General features: G+C 52.0%; 1 protein-coding gene across 6 annotated transcripts in view; it reads left to right on the plus strand.

The window, feature by feature from the left end:
• Positions 1-3048, plus strand: part of TBX5 (T-box transcription factor 5) — a 37956-nt gene extending 34908 nt beyond the window's left edge. For 3 of the 6 annotated variants that reach the window (XM_081122792.1, XM_081122790.1, XM_081122791.1), the window contains exon 9: positions 1347-3048. In XM_081122792.1, the coding sequence (XP_080978918.1) occupies positions 1347-1924 (578 nt within the window). In that variant the 3' untranslated portion in view covers positions 1925-3048. The remainder of the gene's footprint in view (positions 1-1346) is intronic. The other 3 variants (XM_081122793.1, XM_081122795.1, XM_081122794.1) reach the window with 1 other exon arrangement.
• Positions 3049-18697: the final 15649 nt, after the last annotated feature.

The following is an 18697-nucleotide window of genomic DNA, read 5'->3' on the forward strand; positions in this document are numbered from 1 at the left end:
GACAAAAAAAAAAAAAATGGAGTCTTGGCCATGTCTTCAAGACGCCAAAACAACGCCCAGTTGAAAGGTGACCAGCGTGGTCACTCGCTCTTCTGGGTGTCTTCAAACATCTGGCATGACGTAGACAGACACCTGGAAGGGTGGCTGCCCTTTTTCACTTTTTTGTTCGGACAAATCCTTGGGCGTCCTCTGGGTCCCAGAGGTGGCCCAGAAAGAGTATAGCTGAAAATAAACGTGCAGGCTGCTCGGTGGGTACAACCCTGGCGTAGCTATGTTTGGTTGGGGAGATTTCCGACTTACCTGTGGGTGTCACGGTGACAACGAGGAAAACGAAGGTGTCGGGGTGGACCCCACACCCAGGCCGCCCTCCCCGGCTGGGGAGCTGTTTGGCGATGTAGTCCAGAGTCAAAGGATTTCTCTCTAGGAGAGAGCCCAGCACTTTCGTTAGTTCCCGAAGGGGTCAGAACGTTCCCACTGCCCCGCGCTAGGGCGCACCTGTGCCTCGGGAGCGGCGGGGGCCCGCTCAGCAGCGACACGTTAACTTGTGCTGACTCAGCAGATATTAACCAGGCGCTCGCGTAAGGCTCCAGGAGAGGGTTTGGAAATCCATTCATCCACGCTCCCATCTGCTTGTCCATTTGCCCGCTTGTCCACCCATCTGCCCTCCATCCGTTGCACAGGTATTTATTGCGTGCCCTCTGTCCGTGCTGCATGGCACTGGCCTTGGGAGTTAGATTGCTTGGCTTCTGATCCCGGCTCCACGGTCTGTCAGCCATATGAGGCCTCGGCAAGTGTATTAACCCCTGTGTCTCCTCTCTGTCCTCTGTAGAATGGGGATAATTGCAGGACCCACCCCGTAGGGCTGCTGTGGAAATTAAGTGCTAGGCTATCTCATGGAGAGGACCTACAGCACTCGGTGTGTGGTTTTTACTGTTAGCGCTGGTTTTATTACTGTTTTTGTTACCAGGTATGAACCAGGTGCTGGGAATTCCCTGCGTTCGTGGAATTTACGGCCGGGGAGGAGGGAAGATAACAGGAACAATAATTCTGATTTATTGAGTGTTTCCTTGTGCCGTGCTCTGGACCAACACGCGTTCTCTCATTTCATTCCCCACGATTCCTCGTGTAGAAAAATGCCATCGTTACCCTTTCCGTATTGCAGACAGAGAGACCGAGCTCAGAAAGGTCAGACCGTGGGCCGAGAACTCCATGGCCAGGTCCCCACCATGACGGTCCACCCCTTTGTGTCGGAAGGGAGGCCGGACTCGGTCCTAGGGGACTTGAGTCTGCCTTTAGTCGTAGGGTGGCTGGTCCTGGCCTCACGGGTCTCTCTGCTCCTGTCTTAGCAGACGAAGAATGTTCCACCGCAGACCATCCCTACAAGAAGCCCTACATGGAGACATCGCCCAGCGAGGAGGACCCCTTCTACCGGCCCAGCTACCCCCAGCAGCAGGGCCTGAGCGCCTCCTACAGGACAGAGTCAGCCCAGCGGCAGGCCTGCATGTACGCCAGCTCCGCGCCGCCCAGCGAGCCGGTGCCCAGCCTGGAGGACATCAGCTGCAACACGTGGCCCAGCATGCCCTCCTACAGCAGCTGCACCGTCACCACCGTGCAGCCCATGGACAGGCTACCCTACCAACACTTCTCGGCTCACTTCACCTCGGGGCCCCTGGTGCCCCGGCTGGCTGGCATCGCCAACCACGGCTCCCCCCAGCTCGGAGAGGGCATGTTCCAGCACCAGACCTCCGTGGCCCACCAGCCTGTGGTCAGGCAGTGTGGGCCCCAGACTGGCCTGCAGTCCCCTGGCGGCCTGCAGCCGTCTGAGTTCCTCTACTCCCACGGCGTGCCAAGGACCCTGTCCCCACACCAGTACCACTCTGTGCATGGGGTCGGCATGGTGCCAGAGTGGAGCGAGAATAGCTAAAGCGCGGCCTGCTTCCTAACAGACATTTGCTAGAGAGAGAGGAGAGAGAGAGAGAAAGAGAGAGAGAGAGAGACAGCGGGAGAGAGGGAGAGAGACAGTCACAGAGAGAACCCACGGACAAGATTCATTTCACCCACGTTCATGTCTGCACGCGAGACCCCCATTTACTGATCTAATCAGTAGCCTGAAACCACAATTCAAAAAATGTGACTTTGTCGTTTCGCCTCAAAACTTAAAAAAACAAAAAAAGTTGAGTCCCGTCCCCACCACGACCACCACTCCCGTCCACGGGCCACGTCCACGCCACCTCCGGAGGGCCTCCCCGATTCCTTCTTTTGGTCTCCAGCGAGTCTCGCCTCATCGAGTGTGTTGTCCTAACTCGGAGTTGGAGTCCTTTCCTGTCTTGGTGTTAATGTTGACACTGTTATATAATAAATAATAATATATTTTTTCTCTTTCAATTTTCTTAACGGGACCCAGTCCCTTATTTCGGGGGAGGTCTGAGGCAAGTATGTTTCAAAGTATGTACTTGTGCGGTTCCCCTCCTCGAAGCCGCCCCTAAAACCGAAATTCGCCACTCTCCCCTTGACTAAGAAATGACCTACCTCTTCCAAGGGATGTTTCTGAAAAGGTCCCGTGTCCCCAGCTTTTCTCTGATCATGTCCTGCCTTCCCCATCACCACGGAGCCCAGTTTGCCTTCTAGGGGAGTCAGGATGACCTTGGACTCCATCTGGCGTCATATCTTACTCAGCACTCCCGTCTTTTTCCAGCTCTGGGTCTTTGCAGCCATCTGTCGCTGAAAACGTGGCCTCTAGCTCCCCAGCCGGAAAGCTCGCTCGGAAAAACTTAGAGAGCCCTGGTTTCCACGCGGGCAGAACTGTGATAAGCTCCGCGCTGACAAGAGCCGCCAAAAAGCCAAAGTAAATATTCGTCCTGCTAAAAAACAAAGTCAGCCCCCCAGCCTCCAAACCTCCCGCCCGCGGCCCCCCGGATGCAGACGCCAAAGCCACGATTTCTAAAGAGGGGGCAAGACTCGCTCATGGACCGGTTCTCTCCGGGAGACCCACGCAGTGCCGACACCAGACTGTGGTTACGGAAAGCAGAAAACAGTGTTGTTGTTGTTGTTTTTTTAAAAAAAGTGTGTAAGTAAAACGTTATTGCAGGGTTCTTCAGATGTAATATTTTACTGGTACTATTTATTTATAAATAGGAGTTCTAATTAAGTAATAACATGAAATGAAATCCAGCACGAGAGCTGGCCAAGAGCTTTTAATTTTATTGATACTCAAATACCAAGTTGGCTTTTTTTTTTTTCTTCCCTCTTTCGAATGTGCTTTGCTTTCTTGATTTAAAAAAAAAATAAATTCTTTTTTTTTAACCGACCCTAATAAAAAGAACAGGGTAATGTGCGAGGCTGAGTAGGTCCGAGTACGTGCGAGTGTGTGAGTGTTTGTGCGCGAGCGTCTTCCAGCGGTTTTGTCCTATGTTGCTAAGGGGGGTGGGGGAGACCTAAGTACTTGTTTCGTATATTTGTGTGCCAGTTAATGCCTAATAAATACCATGTGCTTCAAAAAGTACAAGGGGCTTGAACATCCGTTTTTTTCCTGCTCTTTCTGCTGACTGGCTAGACGGGGACTTAGGCAGCGGAGGGGAGGAGTTGGGGTCTTACAGGTGAATTCCTCACCCCGTCTGCTCTCGCGCTCCTTTCAAGCTATTTACAGTCCCTTTGCCCTTGAGTGCGACGGAGCTGAATAGATTTACCCACTCGCTTATGTCCCTGGAATGGGGTTATTTGATTTCATTGAATGTGTGTCATCATTGGAAAAGAAAACCATCAGGAACTCCAAAGGATCAAAAAATGAGCCCGGCCGGCGTGGCTCAGAGGTTGAGCACTGACCTAGGATCCAGGAGGTCGCGGTTCCATTCCCGGTCAGGGCACAGGCCCGGGTTTTGGGCTCAATCCCCCAAATCAGTGACTCATCATTGATGTTTCTCTCTCTCTCTCCCTCTCCCTTCCTCTCTCTGAAATCAATAAAGATATATTTAAAAACACAGAAAGAAAACTATATCTGTCATGCTACAGGTAACACCCAATCCTCGGCTTTCTGAAAGAGCTCTTTCTGTGAATGAATTGCCAGATTTGAAATATTTTGGAGGTCCCAAAGCCTGCTCAGTAAATGCTTGAAAAGAAAGACTTTCATCACTGAAATGCAAGTTGAATATCGTTTTCACTCACTGACTTAGCAAATGTATATATTAAAAACAATGGTATCTATTGCTAATGAGAAAGTAGGACATCTCAGAAACTGCCGACTGGAATAAAAATAAAGCCTTTTAGGAGGAGGGTTTGGCAAAATATAGAAAAAGCTTTAAAACTGTGCCAATCATTGAATCTGACAATTCCACGTTGGAGAGCTGGTCCGAAGGAAATAATTGGGAATGTCCGTACGTATTTCTTTCCTGAGAAGTTCATCATGAATTTTTTTTAACCATAAAAACTGGAGACAGCTTTATTATCCAATAACATGGGGTTGGTTAGATAGATCGGCGTACGCCCCGACGATGGCATGGCACATGGCCACCGGAAACCCATTTGTGAAGATGATTTAAGAAGATACAAGGTACGTGGTGAGTAAAGAAGCCGGGAACAAGGAGCGCCTCGGTTTTATTAAACACACCTGCCGCCTTCACTCTCACGGGGGAGACCGGTCAGGACGTACAGCCCTGAATAACAGTGGGGGGCCGTGCGCTGTAGCATTTCCCTTGCTTTGTTGGGCACTCCTTTTTTGTGGTGATGAAGACGAGTTATCTTTGCGACCAGGAATAGAAACAGTAAGACAAAACCCAGTCCATTTCCTGGCCATTGGTCAAATGGAGTTTCTGAGGAAGGCGGGACACCTGTTCTACTCTGAGCGCGAAGGGATGGCGACCCACGAAGGGGTGACAGCCAGCCTGGTCAGCGACAGAGCTGGGTACCAGTCCGAGCCAGAAGGTGCCTGATGCTTCTCTCGGGCTCCACTGGGGGGTCCGGCGGTTGTTCGGGGGCGAACTATCATTCTCGTTAACAAACGCAACACACCTGCACTGAGCCAGGCGGCTGTGAGACTCTCGCCTTTGTTCTCCGACTCTGGCGCATACACTTCCCTTTGCCAACTGCTGCTCCCGTGACCTTGGGCAAGTCACTTAACCTCTGTGACCCCCGCACGGAGCTACCTATGAAATGAGGGCGATGAGAGCGCTTGCTCCAGTGAGGGTTCACGGGCGATGCGTGCAAAGCCTGAGCCCGCTGCCTGGCGCGGGAGCGCTCGGCACGGTGAGCTGAGAAAGGCTGAGTCGGTGGTGATTGTTGCTGTTACTGCTCTCATCATCATCACCATCATCATCACCATCACCATCATCATCATCACCATCATCACCATCGTCATCACCATCATCATCACCATCATCATCACCATCACCATCACCATCACCATCATCATCACCATCATCACCATCATCATCACCATCATCACCATCACCATCATCATCACCATCATCATCATCATCATCACCATCACCATCATCATCATCATCACCATCATCATCACCATCATCATCAGCATCACCATCATCATCATCACGTCTTCCCTTCTTCCCCCTCTCGCATCCTGCGTGGTCTCGGTGGACACAGCAGATGCTGTGAGTGCCCAGCCCTGTCTCCGGCGCCCGTGCTCCAGGTCACCTCCAGCTTTGGAGGGTGGTTCCCATGCACACCAGGGATGTCCCACCTCCAGCACCTGTGTCCCTTCTCTGCCTGAAGCCCTTCTCTGGCCCCACGTGTGTGCTAGGCCAGGGAATGAAGTAAAGAGGGACAGAAGTTGGTTTGTAAATACCCCAGCTTCCTGTCTCCTTGGTGGGACGAGTTTGAGTAGGGTGGGGTTTTTTTGTGTTTTTTTTTTTAATATCTTTTATAGATTTCAAAGAGAGGAAGGGAGAGGGAGAGAGAGAAACATCAATGATGAGTCATTGATCGGCTGCCTCCTGCACGCCCCCTGCTGGGGATCGAGCCTCCAACCCGGGCCTGTGCCCTGACCGGGAATCGAACCGAGATCTCCGAAATCCTAGGTCGATGCTCAACGGGCTTGAGTAGGTTTTACACAGACCCCTTTAGAGGGGTCTCACAGGACTGAGTCCCAGTTGCTCACAGAAGTGACCTGTTGCTACCACGCCCTTCGCTGGCTTCCTTCCCTTCCTCATCTCATTTCTCACCTGCTCTCCTAAATAAAACACGGCACCAAATCCCAGTTTTGGGGTCTGCTTCTAGGAAAGCCTAAACTAAGACAGCAAAGCTGTTAATCCAAGATCTCTTCCCCTTTAGACAAGAGGGTAGGAAAACTTGATGAAAGAGAGGTTGATAATCTCTATCTTTATCTCTCCATCTCCATCTCTATCTCCATGTCCATCTCTCCATCTCCATCTCCATCTCTCCATCTCTCTTTATCCCATCTCCATCTCCATCTCCATTTCTCCAACTCCATCTCTCTATCTCCACCTCCATGTCTTTCCTCTCTCCCCCCGAGACAGAATCTTGAGTGGAGAAATAAACAGACCGAAACTGCTAGTGCACGTGAATCTAGTGCCAAACTCAACTTTTTTTTCCCATTTCCTTCCACCTAGATCCCCGAGATCCTCCCTTCATTATAATTATGGCTCTCCAATCTTTCCTTCGCCTCGCGAGTTCCCTTCCAAAGCTGCCACCCGGGCCGATTGGCGGAGCGCATCCCTCCCACGGGCCCATCTGAGCGGAGACGGGCAGTGCACGGCCTGCCCACCTGTCCACGGCGGCCCTGCGCCATTGCACTTTCAATACATTCTCTCTGAGGTTGTACCACAGCTGATAAAAACCTCAACGTGGAAATAACATGGAGACCTTCTGCTCCGGCCTCTGGCTTCAGATAAGTGAGGGTCTAAACCATGGGCAGGAGATGGTTGCGGTTAGAGCCGAGTCCTGCCGGAACACAATGCAGGTATCCTGCAGGTTAAAGTGTGTCCCTAAAACACGGGTCCAGCTTTTCCCAACTCTATCTGCTACCTGCCTCCTTTCCCTGGAGACAAATACAGTTGAAGGGAAAGCAGAGGAGGGAGGGAGGGAGGGGGGGGGAGGGAGGGAGACGGACCCAAGAACAGCTTGGACATTGCTCTAATTTCTGGGACATAAAAGCTATTCTTTTACAGTAAATCCATTTTTCCCCGTGGCACAGAGGATAGAGAAATTCCTAGGAAAATAATTTGTCAAGTCTCGACTGATCAAAGATACATCTGAAAGGACCCCACTTTTTTTCTTCCCAAGGCAAAACCCAGCCCCCATCTAAGCGCAGAATGAATCGGCAATTCATTTACTGACTGTCACATAAAGTAGCACAATCCCCATCACATCTTTACCCGGGACGGGGCCAGAAGGAAGCAATTCCGTGCCCACCGAGTGTACAAGCCGGGGGTATGTTAGTGATTAGAGGGATTCTGGCCTGGGGGAGGCAGCGAGATATGACTCAGATTCGCAAATGCACCATAAATCTCCCTTTTATTCAAAATGTGTGTTTTATAGTCGTTTCCTGGCCAATTGCTGCCTTGAATAAATATATAACATATCTGGGCTTAGCTTTTAGGCCCAGAGCTGGGGTTTGTGTTGAGGGCCAAATATTCTTGCTATTTCCAAGAGCAAATAATGCCAATCGCCTCTCTCCGGGACTCGCCAGCCACGTCCTACCTCGAACACAGAAACAGAGGTTGGTGCTAACTGGGCCAAGAGAGAGACAAACGCAACATCGGGCAGGATGAACTAATTCCTTACATTCTTCGAGCAGGCTGCCCAGCCTCTCATCCTGACACCCCTCAACCAGACACAGGTAGATGAAGTGACGACCTCCTAGGGCCATTGACTGCATTTGGTTAAATCCACTAACTTAGATGTTTAGCCCCAACCCTTGGATTGGAAGATCAAGAGTTTCCCAAAAAAGTTTGCAGGTTTATACTTGTTCTGGGAACACCAGTCCTCCAACCCCCAAACATCCATCCTGTTGCATCGAAGCTGTGTCCTCTGGAGGTGGGAACGGGAAAGACCAATGACTTGTTTCATTTTTTTCCTCCCCCTTGCATCCACTTCAGTTGAACTTGGAGTTCAAGACCCAGAGTGCCCTTACAGCCCTGTTTATCGAGGGCCCATTAGCACTGAGCGTCTTACATGTTGTCCTGCATCGGCCCCAAACTCGACTTGGAAGTTGATGTAAAAATGGAGACCCGCTCAGTGACAAGGTTCCCAGTCCAGCTCTGTGAGGTGTGCAAGATCCATCCGTATCCCCATTTTACAGGTGAGCAAGTTGAGGCTTGGAGGGGTCATCACTCGCCCCAGGTTTCACAGCTGCAATAGACAAAAACCCTCTCACCTTCTCCATTCGCGATGCCGGGCACTGACAGTGTGCCCAACTACGGAGCCAAAATGGCACCGTCCCTGCCCTCAAATAGATCTCAGTCCCCATGTGACAGTCAATGTCTTGTGTCTGGATTCCTGAGAGCTAGCGCAGGTCCTGGCAGGAAGTGGGCGCTCGGAGCCTTCCTGCCAAACTCCCGAATTCCTGGCAGGCCGGCTGATCTCAGCTGGAGAGAATGTTAATTTTGATATATACAGAGAAGTCCATGAATACTCATGGTCAGAGGCGATATCCGGGGAGAGGAGAGGGCGACGTCTGGGATGGCCCTCATGTTACTGTATCAAGTGAGCCTCGTGGCGTGGAGAGAGGCGCAAAGGACGCAAATGGAGGTGCGCGGGGTGGCTCCACCTGCGCCGAGCTGAGTCAGCTGTCCCGAGTGGAACCCCACCTCTGCCACTTCTCCACTCAGCCAAATCTGGTAAATTTCTTCAGCTCCCTGGGCTCTGGTTTCTCTCCTTGTAAAACGTTGCCAAGAAGGACATCTGTGGATTAAACTGGTGGAGGCATGAGGAGGGATCTGTGTGCACAGCACACGCGTGGAACGAGCCTCAGAACACGGAGGTGATTACAGATACTGCCCGGCTCCTGCCTTGTCCCGGAAAGACTCTTGGGCTGCAGAGCTACATGTAACCCACAGACAATTAATAACACAGTAAAGCCGAGGGCGATGAGCCTGTATCAGGGAACTCCACTTGGTCTTCTGCGGCACATTGTTTTCCCAGAGTGGCCACAGCAATGCTTTTGTCCTGTGTTGGGTTCCAGACATGATGCTTTTCCCATCAAGAGGGGGAATCTGATTCTCCCCCTTAATGATGGGCTGGACCTAGTGGCTTCCTTCTGGCAAATAGAGTGTGTGTGTGTGTGTGTGTGTGCGTGCTCCCAGCACTAAGGGCTGAGCTAAAAACAGGCCAGGCCCAAGGTGGGGGACAGGTGGTGACCTCCTCAGTCAGAAAACCTCTCAAAGCAAGGTCATTAAAGCCCCCAGGGAGAGCCCACGAGGAGCGGCTGAAGCCCCAGCCTAAAGCCAGCACCCGCTCCAGCTACGTGAGCGAACAGCCTGCAGATCATCCAGCCCCCAGCCCTGGACACGGTGACAAGGAGACCCATGGGCCCCACTGTGCCAGGTTCAAAGCCCTGCCCCACAGAACCCTGGAACATAAGGAAGGGTTTTAGGATATTTTGCTTCTCAGCCTGTGGAACTAGAACATCCTGTGCAGTTAATAGAAATACATTTGGCTGTGAGCTTCCTCGCTGCCAAAACAAGGAGAGGATTATAGTTAGTTACAAGAGCCCAAAGTATTCGCAAAAGACAAGCAAGGGGGGATGTTTGCTAAAAGCCGGGAGGGAATTTTCCCCGAGGTTCTTGGAAAGGTGGCATCATGCTATGTCATTTTTTGGGTGATGTTCTTGAGGAAACCTTCATGTTAAGCCCAAGAGCACATGTCACAGGACTATTGATCCTTGGTTTCCTCCATGTGCTACCGACTCTCCACCACAACTGGGCAAAATCTGGGGGCCCAGGAGCCACCGAGGTCTCCGCAGGTCTGGCTTAATCTAGGGGAGTGTTTTCTAAGAACCAGTGAGCAATGGAGGCCAGGCCCTTATTGCCAGCACCTGGAGTCGATCCTGACACGGACGCCGTGCTCCAAAGCTATTTGGTGAATGAATAGAGAATAGTGGCTGTGCATGAGCTCACACACTCCATCGCCATGACTTCTCAGAACTACGGAGGGCAAGGAATGAGAGAGGTGCAGATTGAAATCCCAGCGATACCTCTGATGAGCTGTGCGATCCCGGGGGAGTTACTTAACGTCTCTGGATCTGGTTCTAAGTTCTCTAAGACGGGGAGAATACAGCACCCATTCCGTAGTCTAGGAGGAGCCATGTGGGTTTGGAAAGGACCCGGGGCAGAGCCGAGGTCAGCGCAAGAGGCTGCAGGCGCCTTTCCCTTTCGCCCACTCTCTCTTTCCCCAGCTTCACACTCTCTCCCCCGGCCACTTGAGAAGGACAAGTTTCGGTTTCAAGCGGTTCCCCTGGGAACGGGGCCCCAGGTAGGCAGCCGAAGTGGGACCATCTCGCCAGCACTCAGGGCTGAGCTAAAAACAGGCCAGGCCCGGGTGGGGGCTGGGGGAGTGGGGGTCACCTCCTCCCTCTGCAGACCGGGCCCCTGCTGTCTGGGGCGGCGGGCCAGGGTGCCCCGTCCTAACCGCCTCCCTTCCTCCCCTCCCCCAGCCTCCCCACGGCAGACCTTCTCTCCAGGAGGGAACTGTAAGTACTTTAGACAACAGGCCGATAGTGTCAAAGAGATGAATGGGGACAGGCCGCTTATCTCGCTTAAAGGGACGTGACTGCCTGGGCCTGTGGCCTCTCCCCTCCTCTTCCTTCCCTGCCTGTGAATTGCATTTTCTTTCAGACGCACGTGCACACACACACATGCACACACGCACACACACACGCACGCACACACATGCACGCACATGCACACATGCACGCACACAGACCCCGGGAAGCCTCCTGCTGGTTCCCAGGAAGCCTACCTGTCCTCCCTCTTGTCCACACTACTCGCCACTTATAAATCTCAGAGCACCCGGGACACAAGACTGTGGCCTCAGACTGAGAGTCCACTCGGGGACTTAGAGGTGGGGACAGGATGAGGGAAGGGTCTTCCCCTCCCCTCCCCTCGGCAGAGCTACCTAAAAATACGAAGCAAAGAGAGGAGTGGGCTCGGCCCTATTCCTGTTGGACAGTCCCTTGCGCCTGGGCGGATCCAGCAGCGCGCTCCAGGGCACCGTGGCACTCCCGGGCCGCGGGGCCGCGGGGGGCGGCGTGGAGTGAAGGTGCCCAGCATTCGAGCCCAAATTCGAACTCCAGGCCGAGGGATGGGTGCCTGTCGGCAGGGTCGTCCTGGACAGTGAGACTGTGAATTAGTGCGGGCACTCGGGAGCACCGTCGGCTCCAAGGAAACGTCCCCTAGAACCTGGCCTCCTTCCCCCTGGGTTCCTGCCCCAGAGCAGGGCGATTTGGCTCCCGGGAATATTTAACCATGACTGGAGACCGCATGTCAACCGTGCCGAGGCGGGGAGACCTGCCCTGGGGACGTGCCAGCACTCGTGCACAAGGAAGGACATGCAACACGGAGCCCAGCAGGCTGTTTTTCTTTGAGTAGCAAAGACTTGGAAACAGCTGAAATGTGCATGGTAGGGGACTGGTTAAATGAATGTCTCCCTCATTTCCTCTGGAAAGGAGCCCAGACATCCATATTTTATAAAGGACCACCTCCCCGACACACCTTGCTGGCAGCCAGAGTTGAATAAACCAGGTTTATTCAACTATTCTATACAGCAGTGAAAAAGGGAATGGGGAATACTATACGGCAGTGAAAAAGGAACAGGTTTGATCTGTATACATCTGTGTGGCAAGATTCCCAGACACACTGTTGAATGACAGAAGCTGGTTGCAGAAGCATATGTTCAAGTTGGGACTATTAAGAAAAACAACAAACAAATCAACCCCACGGGAAATCAACCCCACCGGAAAAGTCTTTATAACAATAGTATATCCACATGCAAAACAAGATGACCTATTGCATGATGTATGGGGGACGTCAAGCATAAAACAAGTTCTGGAAAGATTCATACACCCCAAAATGCTGTCAACAGTTACTTCCTTGGAGGCGTTGAGGGGACCAAGATGGGGTGGGGTTTCTGTGGCCTTATCTGTAGGGTTAATTTTTTTAAGCAAGGGGAATGCATTATTGATTGAATAAAACTTAATAGGAAACTATAGGAAAACAGGAAAAAATCGGGGCTAGAGTCACTTAAAGCTGTCAAAATCCACGAGGCTGGATTCTGCAGGGGCACCAGGCTTTCAAGGGGAGGCTTGAGCTTATTTATGTATTTACTATCTGGAGGCAGCCACTCCTCATGGGCTCCCCTCCCACACCCCGATTTGTGGCTGCCCCAGGCCTCCCCTTCCGTCTGAGCAATGGACAGCTGATTGGAGCAGAGGTTGACAGCTGCTCATTTTACTAATAAGCGTTATGTCCAGGGAGCTCAAATTGCCAGATTTCTGTGTCTTTCTTCCATGCAGGCTCCTGTCAGTGATCAAAGCTGTTCTGTCTCTGGGCAGAATGGGGGAGGACCGAGGGGGCCGGGGAGGCTGTCCTGCCACAGGGCGCTGAGGATCCCCACCTGGATTTGAGAAGGGAGACGGGAAAGGCTCGAAGCAGGCAGCAAGGCTGGGAGTCGAGGTGGCTCAGGTAGGCAGGACTTCCTAGGGAGTCGTTCCCACCTTCAGGCATTCAACCAGTCCCTGTTTATTGCACATCTACTAAGTGCCAGGTCCTGTGCCAAGTGAGGAAGATAAAGAAATGAAAAGGCATATAATTATCTCTGCCTTTAGTGAGACAAATATTCACCTACCTAGTCAACAAGTATTTGTTGTGCACCTACCATGTGCCAGCATCTGCTATGTACTGGGAATGTGAATGTAACAATAACAATAATAACAATGTGTATCATCACCGTTATTGCTAGTATATTAAATACTTGCATAGACATACTATGTATATAATACATACTATTAAGTACTTATTAAATACATACTATGCAGGCACTGTGCTAAGCTTTTAAGGTACATTAACTCATTTAACCTGTAAAGCAACCATAAGACATAGATTTTATTCTTATTTTTATACACAGGGTCCAGGCAGGACTTCTCTTGTCCTCTAATTTAGGGTCTCTCACAGGACTGTGATTGAGGTGCCGAACATGGCTGGGTTCTCATCTGAAGGCTCAGCCGGGGAAGGACCTATTTCTAAGCCCATGTGGCTGTTGGCAGGATTCAGTTTCTTGCAGGTTGTAGGACTGATGGCCCCAGTGTCTTGTTGGCTGTTGGCAGGAGGCCACCTTTGGTTCTTGACCACGAGGGACTCCCCGACACTGCCACTTGTTTCATTAAAGGCTTCAAGGGGGAGAGAGAGTCTGTTAGCAAGACAGACATTACATTCGTATGTGATGTAATTGCAGAAGTGACAACCTGTCACCTTTGCCAAGTTCAATAGTTAGAAGCAAGTCACAGGTTCTCCCCACGCTCCTGGGGATGGAGTTATACAGGGAGGTGAAAGTCAAGAGGTAGGGACAACAGGAGAGCATCTCAGAGTGTGACGCTGGGGTGGTGATTCAGAGTTGTCCCAAGTTGGCTGTTCTCCAGGTGGCGATGCAGTGACCTGGCTTCCCTTCATCTTAAGCGCACAGCCTCCTGGGTCATCGAGGGGAAGACAGAAGATTTAAGGAGCGAGGATATATGATCTCCCTCCCAATGGCCAGGACCTACTCATGCCATCAGCCTCGCAAGGGATCCTGGGAAATAACAGGTTGAAATGGAATGTCGCCAACACAGAGCATTATCTCTGCCACGCCCACCAATGAGTCCGAAAGGGGGCAGGCCACGCGGGATGGTAACTCTCTGCAATTAACTAGTGGGTTTGGAAGACCCAGTGCTTTCCCCTCCAAGCCCCGGCTTCGGGGTTCCCACCCTTCCTGTGGATTTTGCTGGCGGAATAATCAGATGGCCTGTACTGGCCAAGCCCCGGGGCGCTGGTAAACACCGTCACACCATCGCCTCCTGCCTCCCGAGTCTGTTTGACCCTCTCCCGGGTTTTCCTGAAGCTCCCTGCAGCCTGTGGTCCCCGGGGGTCTCGGATCTGAACCAAGAGACCCTGAGAAGGGAGAAAAGCGATCTGGGTTTAAACTGTTCCCAGACGAGGGGGTTCTTAGCGCCTAAGCCTCGAGGGGAGAGACACTTGTCTTGAGACACCGTCTGAGCCCACACCTGGAAGAGATTGATTGAGAGACAGTTAATATGCTGCGTGATTTATGAGGAGGGGGTATTGTAGCCAAGGTGCGCGGGGCAGGGGGGTGGGCAGGGTGAGCGCAGGCGATGTTAGGTACTTACTGCTGGGTCAGGAAACACTTGATAAGGTTCCACAGTGGGGCTCATTGCGGAGGGAGGGGGGGAAGGGCCAGACAGCCGGTGCTGGGGGAGCTGGCTCCAAACCCAAGTGCGGAGGGGGCTGGGGGCTGTGCAGCGCTTCTCCCATGGACGCCGGTTTCAGTGGGACCCAGGGCTCAGCCCCACTGCCTCGCATCCATCATGTGGATGAATAGTCCCCCGTGAAATATCCCATCTGTCAGGAGCCCTCGGAGCTCGCTGGCGTCCATCGCTTGGGCTTCAGCTCACATCCATCCAGCCTCCACTCGGTGCCAAGTGCTTAATTCACACACGTGTCTGAAATCAGACATCGCTGGGAGACCGGGTGTTCTTCCAGCTCGCTGCTCTCTGAGCCTAGCTCTCCTTTTCTGAATTCATAAGGACATCCTCTCCCAGGAGGCTGTGTGCCCCTTTGGACATCTTGGTGACTTCTTGTGAGTTTTGGGTTAACTGTCCATACCTCAAGTTCCCATCTGTACGAAGTCATGCGTAATACCAATTTAATGCTTGCTGGCAGGGATTTTAGAGTCAAGCACACGTGGGTTTGAGTCCTGGCTTCACGCCAGACTACCTGTGCAGCCTTGAGCAAGTTACTTAACTTCTCTGAGAGGCTCAACTCACTCAGTGATGAAATAAGTGACAGCTGCCTCTTAATGTCATGCAGAATTAAAATGATGATACAGGTAAGGGGCTTACCCCAGGGGCTGCTGCACAGCATGAACTCAACAAATGAGACGTAAAATAACAACTACTAATAATGCTAATATTAAGGATGGATAAAGGGCATGCACAGAAAGTGTTTGCAAACACGAGCAATGGTTACCATTGATCGCAGACCCAAAGATCATGCCCGGCTCTGTCCAAGAGGGATGTTCTAGAATCCCCAGAAGCCACTGTAACACTGCTTTTAGCAGGTTTCCCACATCTTGGCCAAACGCCCATCAACCAGTTGGAGAACTGAGCCTGAATAAATAAATCCACATTTAGTTTCTATTGTCTGGAGAATATTCTTCTGGAAAGCTCCACTGTGTGTGTATCTTCACAGGTCAGTAGAGAAGACATTTAAATAAAAATTAAAAAAATAAAATATAGTCTGATAAGGGCCCCGGTTGGAGTCAGTACAGTTGGGGATGGAGATGACCCTGAAAAGTGACTAGCAAATCATTTTCTGGACTGATCCAGGGAAGGAGGCTGTGACATTAGACCCGGGTTTGCAGGGATAACAGGAGTTCGGCACGGTCTGTTTAAGGTTCCTGCTTACTGACTCTTTTCTGTCAGCGGATGGGTAGACTGCCTATAAGATCTCTTCGCCGGCAGCATCATTTATACCTTCCGGGAAGACTGCAGGGTCTCCAGGAAGACCCGAGTGCTGGGAGGTGTGGGTAATAGAAAGAAGGTGGCAGAACTGAAGTTATGAGATAGACTTTCTTTGCACAAACTCTTTGTAGTGGTCCTCTTGTGGTTTTTACTATCCCACATCTATTTTCTCTTTTTCAGGCAAAATGGCCTCAATTTTCCTTTGGAGATCCACCTACTCTCTACTCCCACTGTGGCTTAAGGCAGAGTTGGCTGTATTTCTCTTTGGCTCCCAGGGTTCCAAAGCTGTCCTTCCGAGAATTCCATTTCCTAGGGGAATTCACAGTGATTGGCTTAGGGATGGTCGTGTGCCTTTAAACCAGGCCAGTGAGGCTCAGCCTTGGAACTTTTGCTGATGCTGTTGGGAAAAGAGAGGCTCTCTCTTTCTGCAGGTCTTGAAGTTGGGTGAATAGAAGCCAGGAGGCCACCATGGGGAGAAGGCTGGGCTGGGAACAGAGCTAACAGGGAAGAGACCAGAGCTGAGGAAACAGAGAGACGAGGTCCTGATGGCATCAAATAATCTGGTGTTTTGGATCTTGAGTTGCACTTCTCTCATGTTGCGTAAGCCACTTTAAACTGAGTTTCTGTCGCTTGCAATCACAGTGATTGTAAAAAACAACAACACAAACCACCAAAAACCACCAAGAACATAGAAAAAGCCCACACCCTGTGCTCTGCAGATACTGAGTCTGCCTACATGCACAAGCGTGGCACTGAGGATCCCGCAGTGCTGCAGGTGGAGTTCACTGGCAGGCTGACTCTGAGGTGGAGATTAGGGTACAGGATGTCTCTTGGCCCTGGGGACCAACACCTGTGGAAAGAGTGGGGCGGAGCCAGCATTAAGCAGTGGGAGAAACTGAGCTGTGACGTAGTTTCAACCAAGCCAAGGCTAACCCCACAGGGATGCTGGAGCTCAGTGGCCCCTCTGAGTTGTCCTGAGTTGGGAGGAGGCCAGCATGGACCAGTTGTTGGGTGTGGGCTGCTCCAAGGAGGGGGGGTGACTTTGGGAGGAAGGGCTTTCTTCAGCCAAGGGCAGTTTTCAGAGCGGCTGTCAGCTAACCGCCATCAGCTGGTAACATTCCTGGCAGGTGAGGGAACAAATCCTTTAATCCTGAGGGGGGATCTGGGCAGCGCAGCATCCACAATAATGTGAGCCCTGCTCTTAGTTGCCCACAGGAGGTGGTGTCTTTTTACTCTTCTGTGCCCTGCACTCTCAGTTTCGCACATCCTGTAAATGTCTGCCACTGTGAGCTGGATGAAGCGTGAGGGGACGGAGCACTGGGCGGGGAAGAAAGGACACCAGAGGACACAGAGCCCACGTGCCGGACAAGGACTTGAGCCCCGGGGAAGATGGAATATGCACGAAGACCTTGGTTCAAAGCCTGGCACCACCCCTTACTGCCATATAACCTTGTTAGGCTTATGCCACCTGCCTGCGCCTCGGTTTCCTCACCTGAGAAATGGGAGAGATGGTGCTGACTTCCGCCTCATAGGGTTTTCGAAGCAAGACGCTGGGCACAGTGCCTGGGACACAGCAAGCCCTCTGTAGCTGTGAGGCGTTGTTACTCTTCATATTATTACTAACGGTAGTAAAAGTCTTGTTAGTAATGCTCATAATTGGTAACAGTAGGTCACATCCTATTTCCGAATGAGGAGACTGAGCCATAAAGGCAACTCGCTTTAGTCAAACCTTCCCATCCTCCAGGCCAGTAACGGGCTTTACAGACCCAAACGGTGGGCTTTGAAAAGCCTTTCCATAAATAAGTGGGAAGAAAGCAATCCCTTGGCCCTGGAAACAACCTCCTAGGCCGGGATAAGCAAGTACGATATTTACGACGCAGGCTGAAGAGAGGGGATATTGTTCTGGGTGGACCAGGAGGGCACTTCTGAAACGCTTGCACGGGCTTGTTTTTTATTTTTTTGCTGGGCTCTCTTTTTCATAAAGAGAGATCTTACTGCCTCATGTCGGGCCGCGGGACCATTCCAGGTGGCAGCAGGGCTCGGGAGAAGCCCAGGAGTGTACCCAGTGGAGGGCGGGTTTGGGGGAGGGGACGCCGCAGATGAATGGCCCGCTCTGCTTTGCAAGGAGAGGGGAGCAAACCGTGACCGCGGAGCCGGTTTAGTGACGAGGTAAGAACAGTAAAGGCAGTAAAGGCAGTAAAGGTCAGCAACTATGGAGCACCTACTGTGTGCTCTGTTCTCATCAGCTCTTGATTTTAGTTTTCCCATTTGACCCTTAAAAGGATCCTGCAAACAAGATACCAATTTCTAATTTGACAGACGAGCCAAGTGAAGACCAAAGAAATGAAGTCATTTTCCATTGGGCCCCGGGTTCCAATCCGAATTCCCCGGATTTCGAAGCCCATCCCCACCCCCACTATCAAATTGCCAAGGGAAGAGTAGGAGTGAAGCACGGAGATCGACCCCGAATAAGGGAGGCCTGGCCCTGGGAGGCACTGGTCTCCTTCTCGCTGCAGAAATTCTGGCCTTTGCAATGACCATCCTTTGCCAGGAGGCCAGAGGCTGGAGCCTCCCTTCCCCCTCCCTCCTCCCGCCACCCACACGCCCACGAGTCACTTCCAAGGGTGGGGAGGCCTTTGAAGCGGGTGACGCCCTGGGAGGCAAAGGTGGCGGGCGCTGCCGGAGAGGTGAACGCGGGGCCAGCAGATAAGCCCCCCAAACAACCGAGCCCCTCCCGGCGGAACGAGGCATTTCCGACGCCCAGCGGGTTGTCGCCTGCAGGGTGCCGCCTCAGCCTGGTTTGCAGAGCCGTGAAGGACAAGCTCCCAACCGCGGCGGGACTTGCCCCGGGGTTAGAGCTCGCGCGCGGCGGTCTCGTCCTGAGACTGACTTACCCGTGGCTCCCTCTCTGTGCCTCCACTGAAAAAACCAACCTGGGCCCAAAGAGTCCTGCAGGTGCATTTTGCGTGAGCGTGGGTTCTTCTCTGGAGGGTGTCC

This window comes from Miniopterus schreibersii (assembly GCF_964146895.1).
Source record: "Miniopterus schreibersii genome assembly, chromosome: 20".
Classification (NCBI taxonomy): Eukaryota; Metazoa; Chordata; class Mammalia; order Chiroptera; family Miniopteridae; genus Miniopterus; species Miniopterus schreibersii.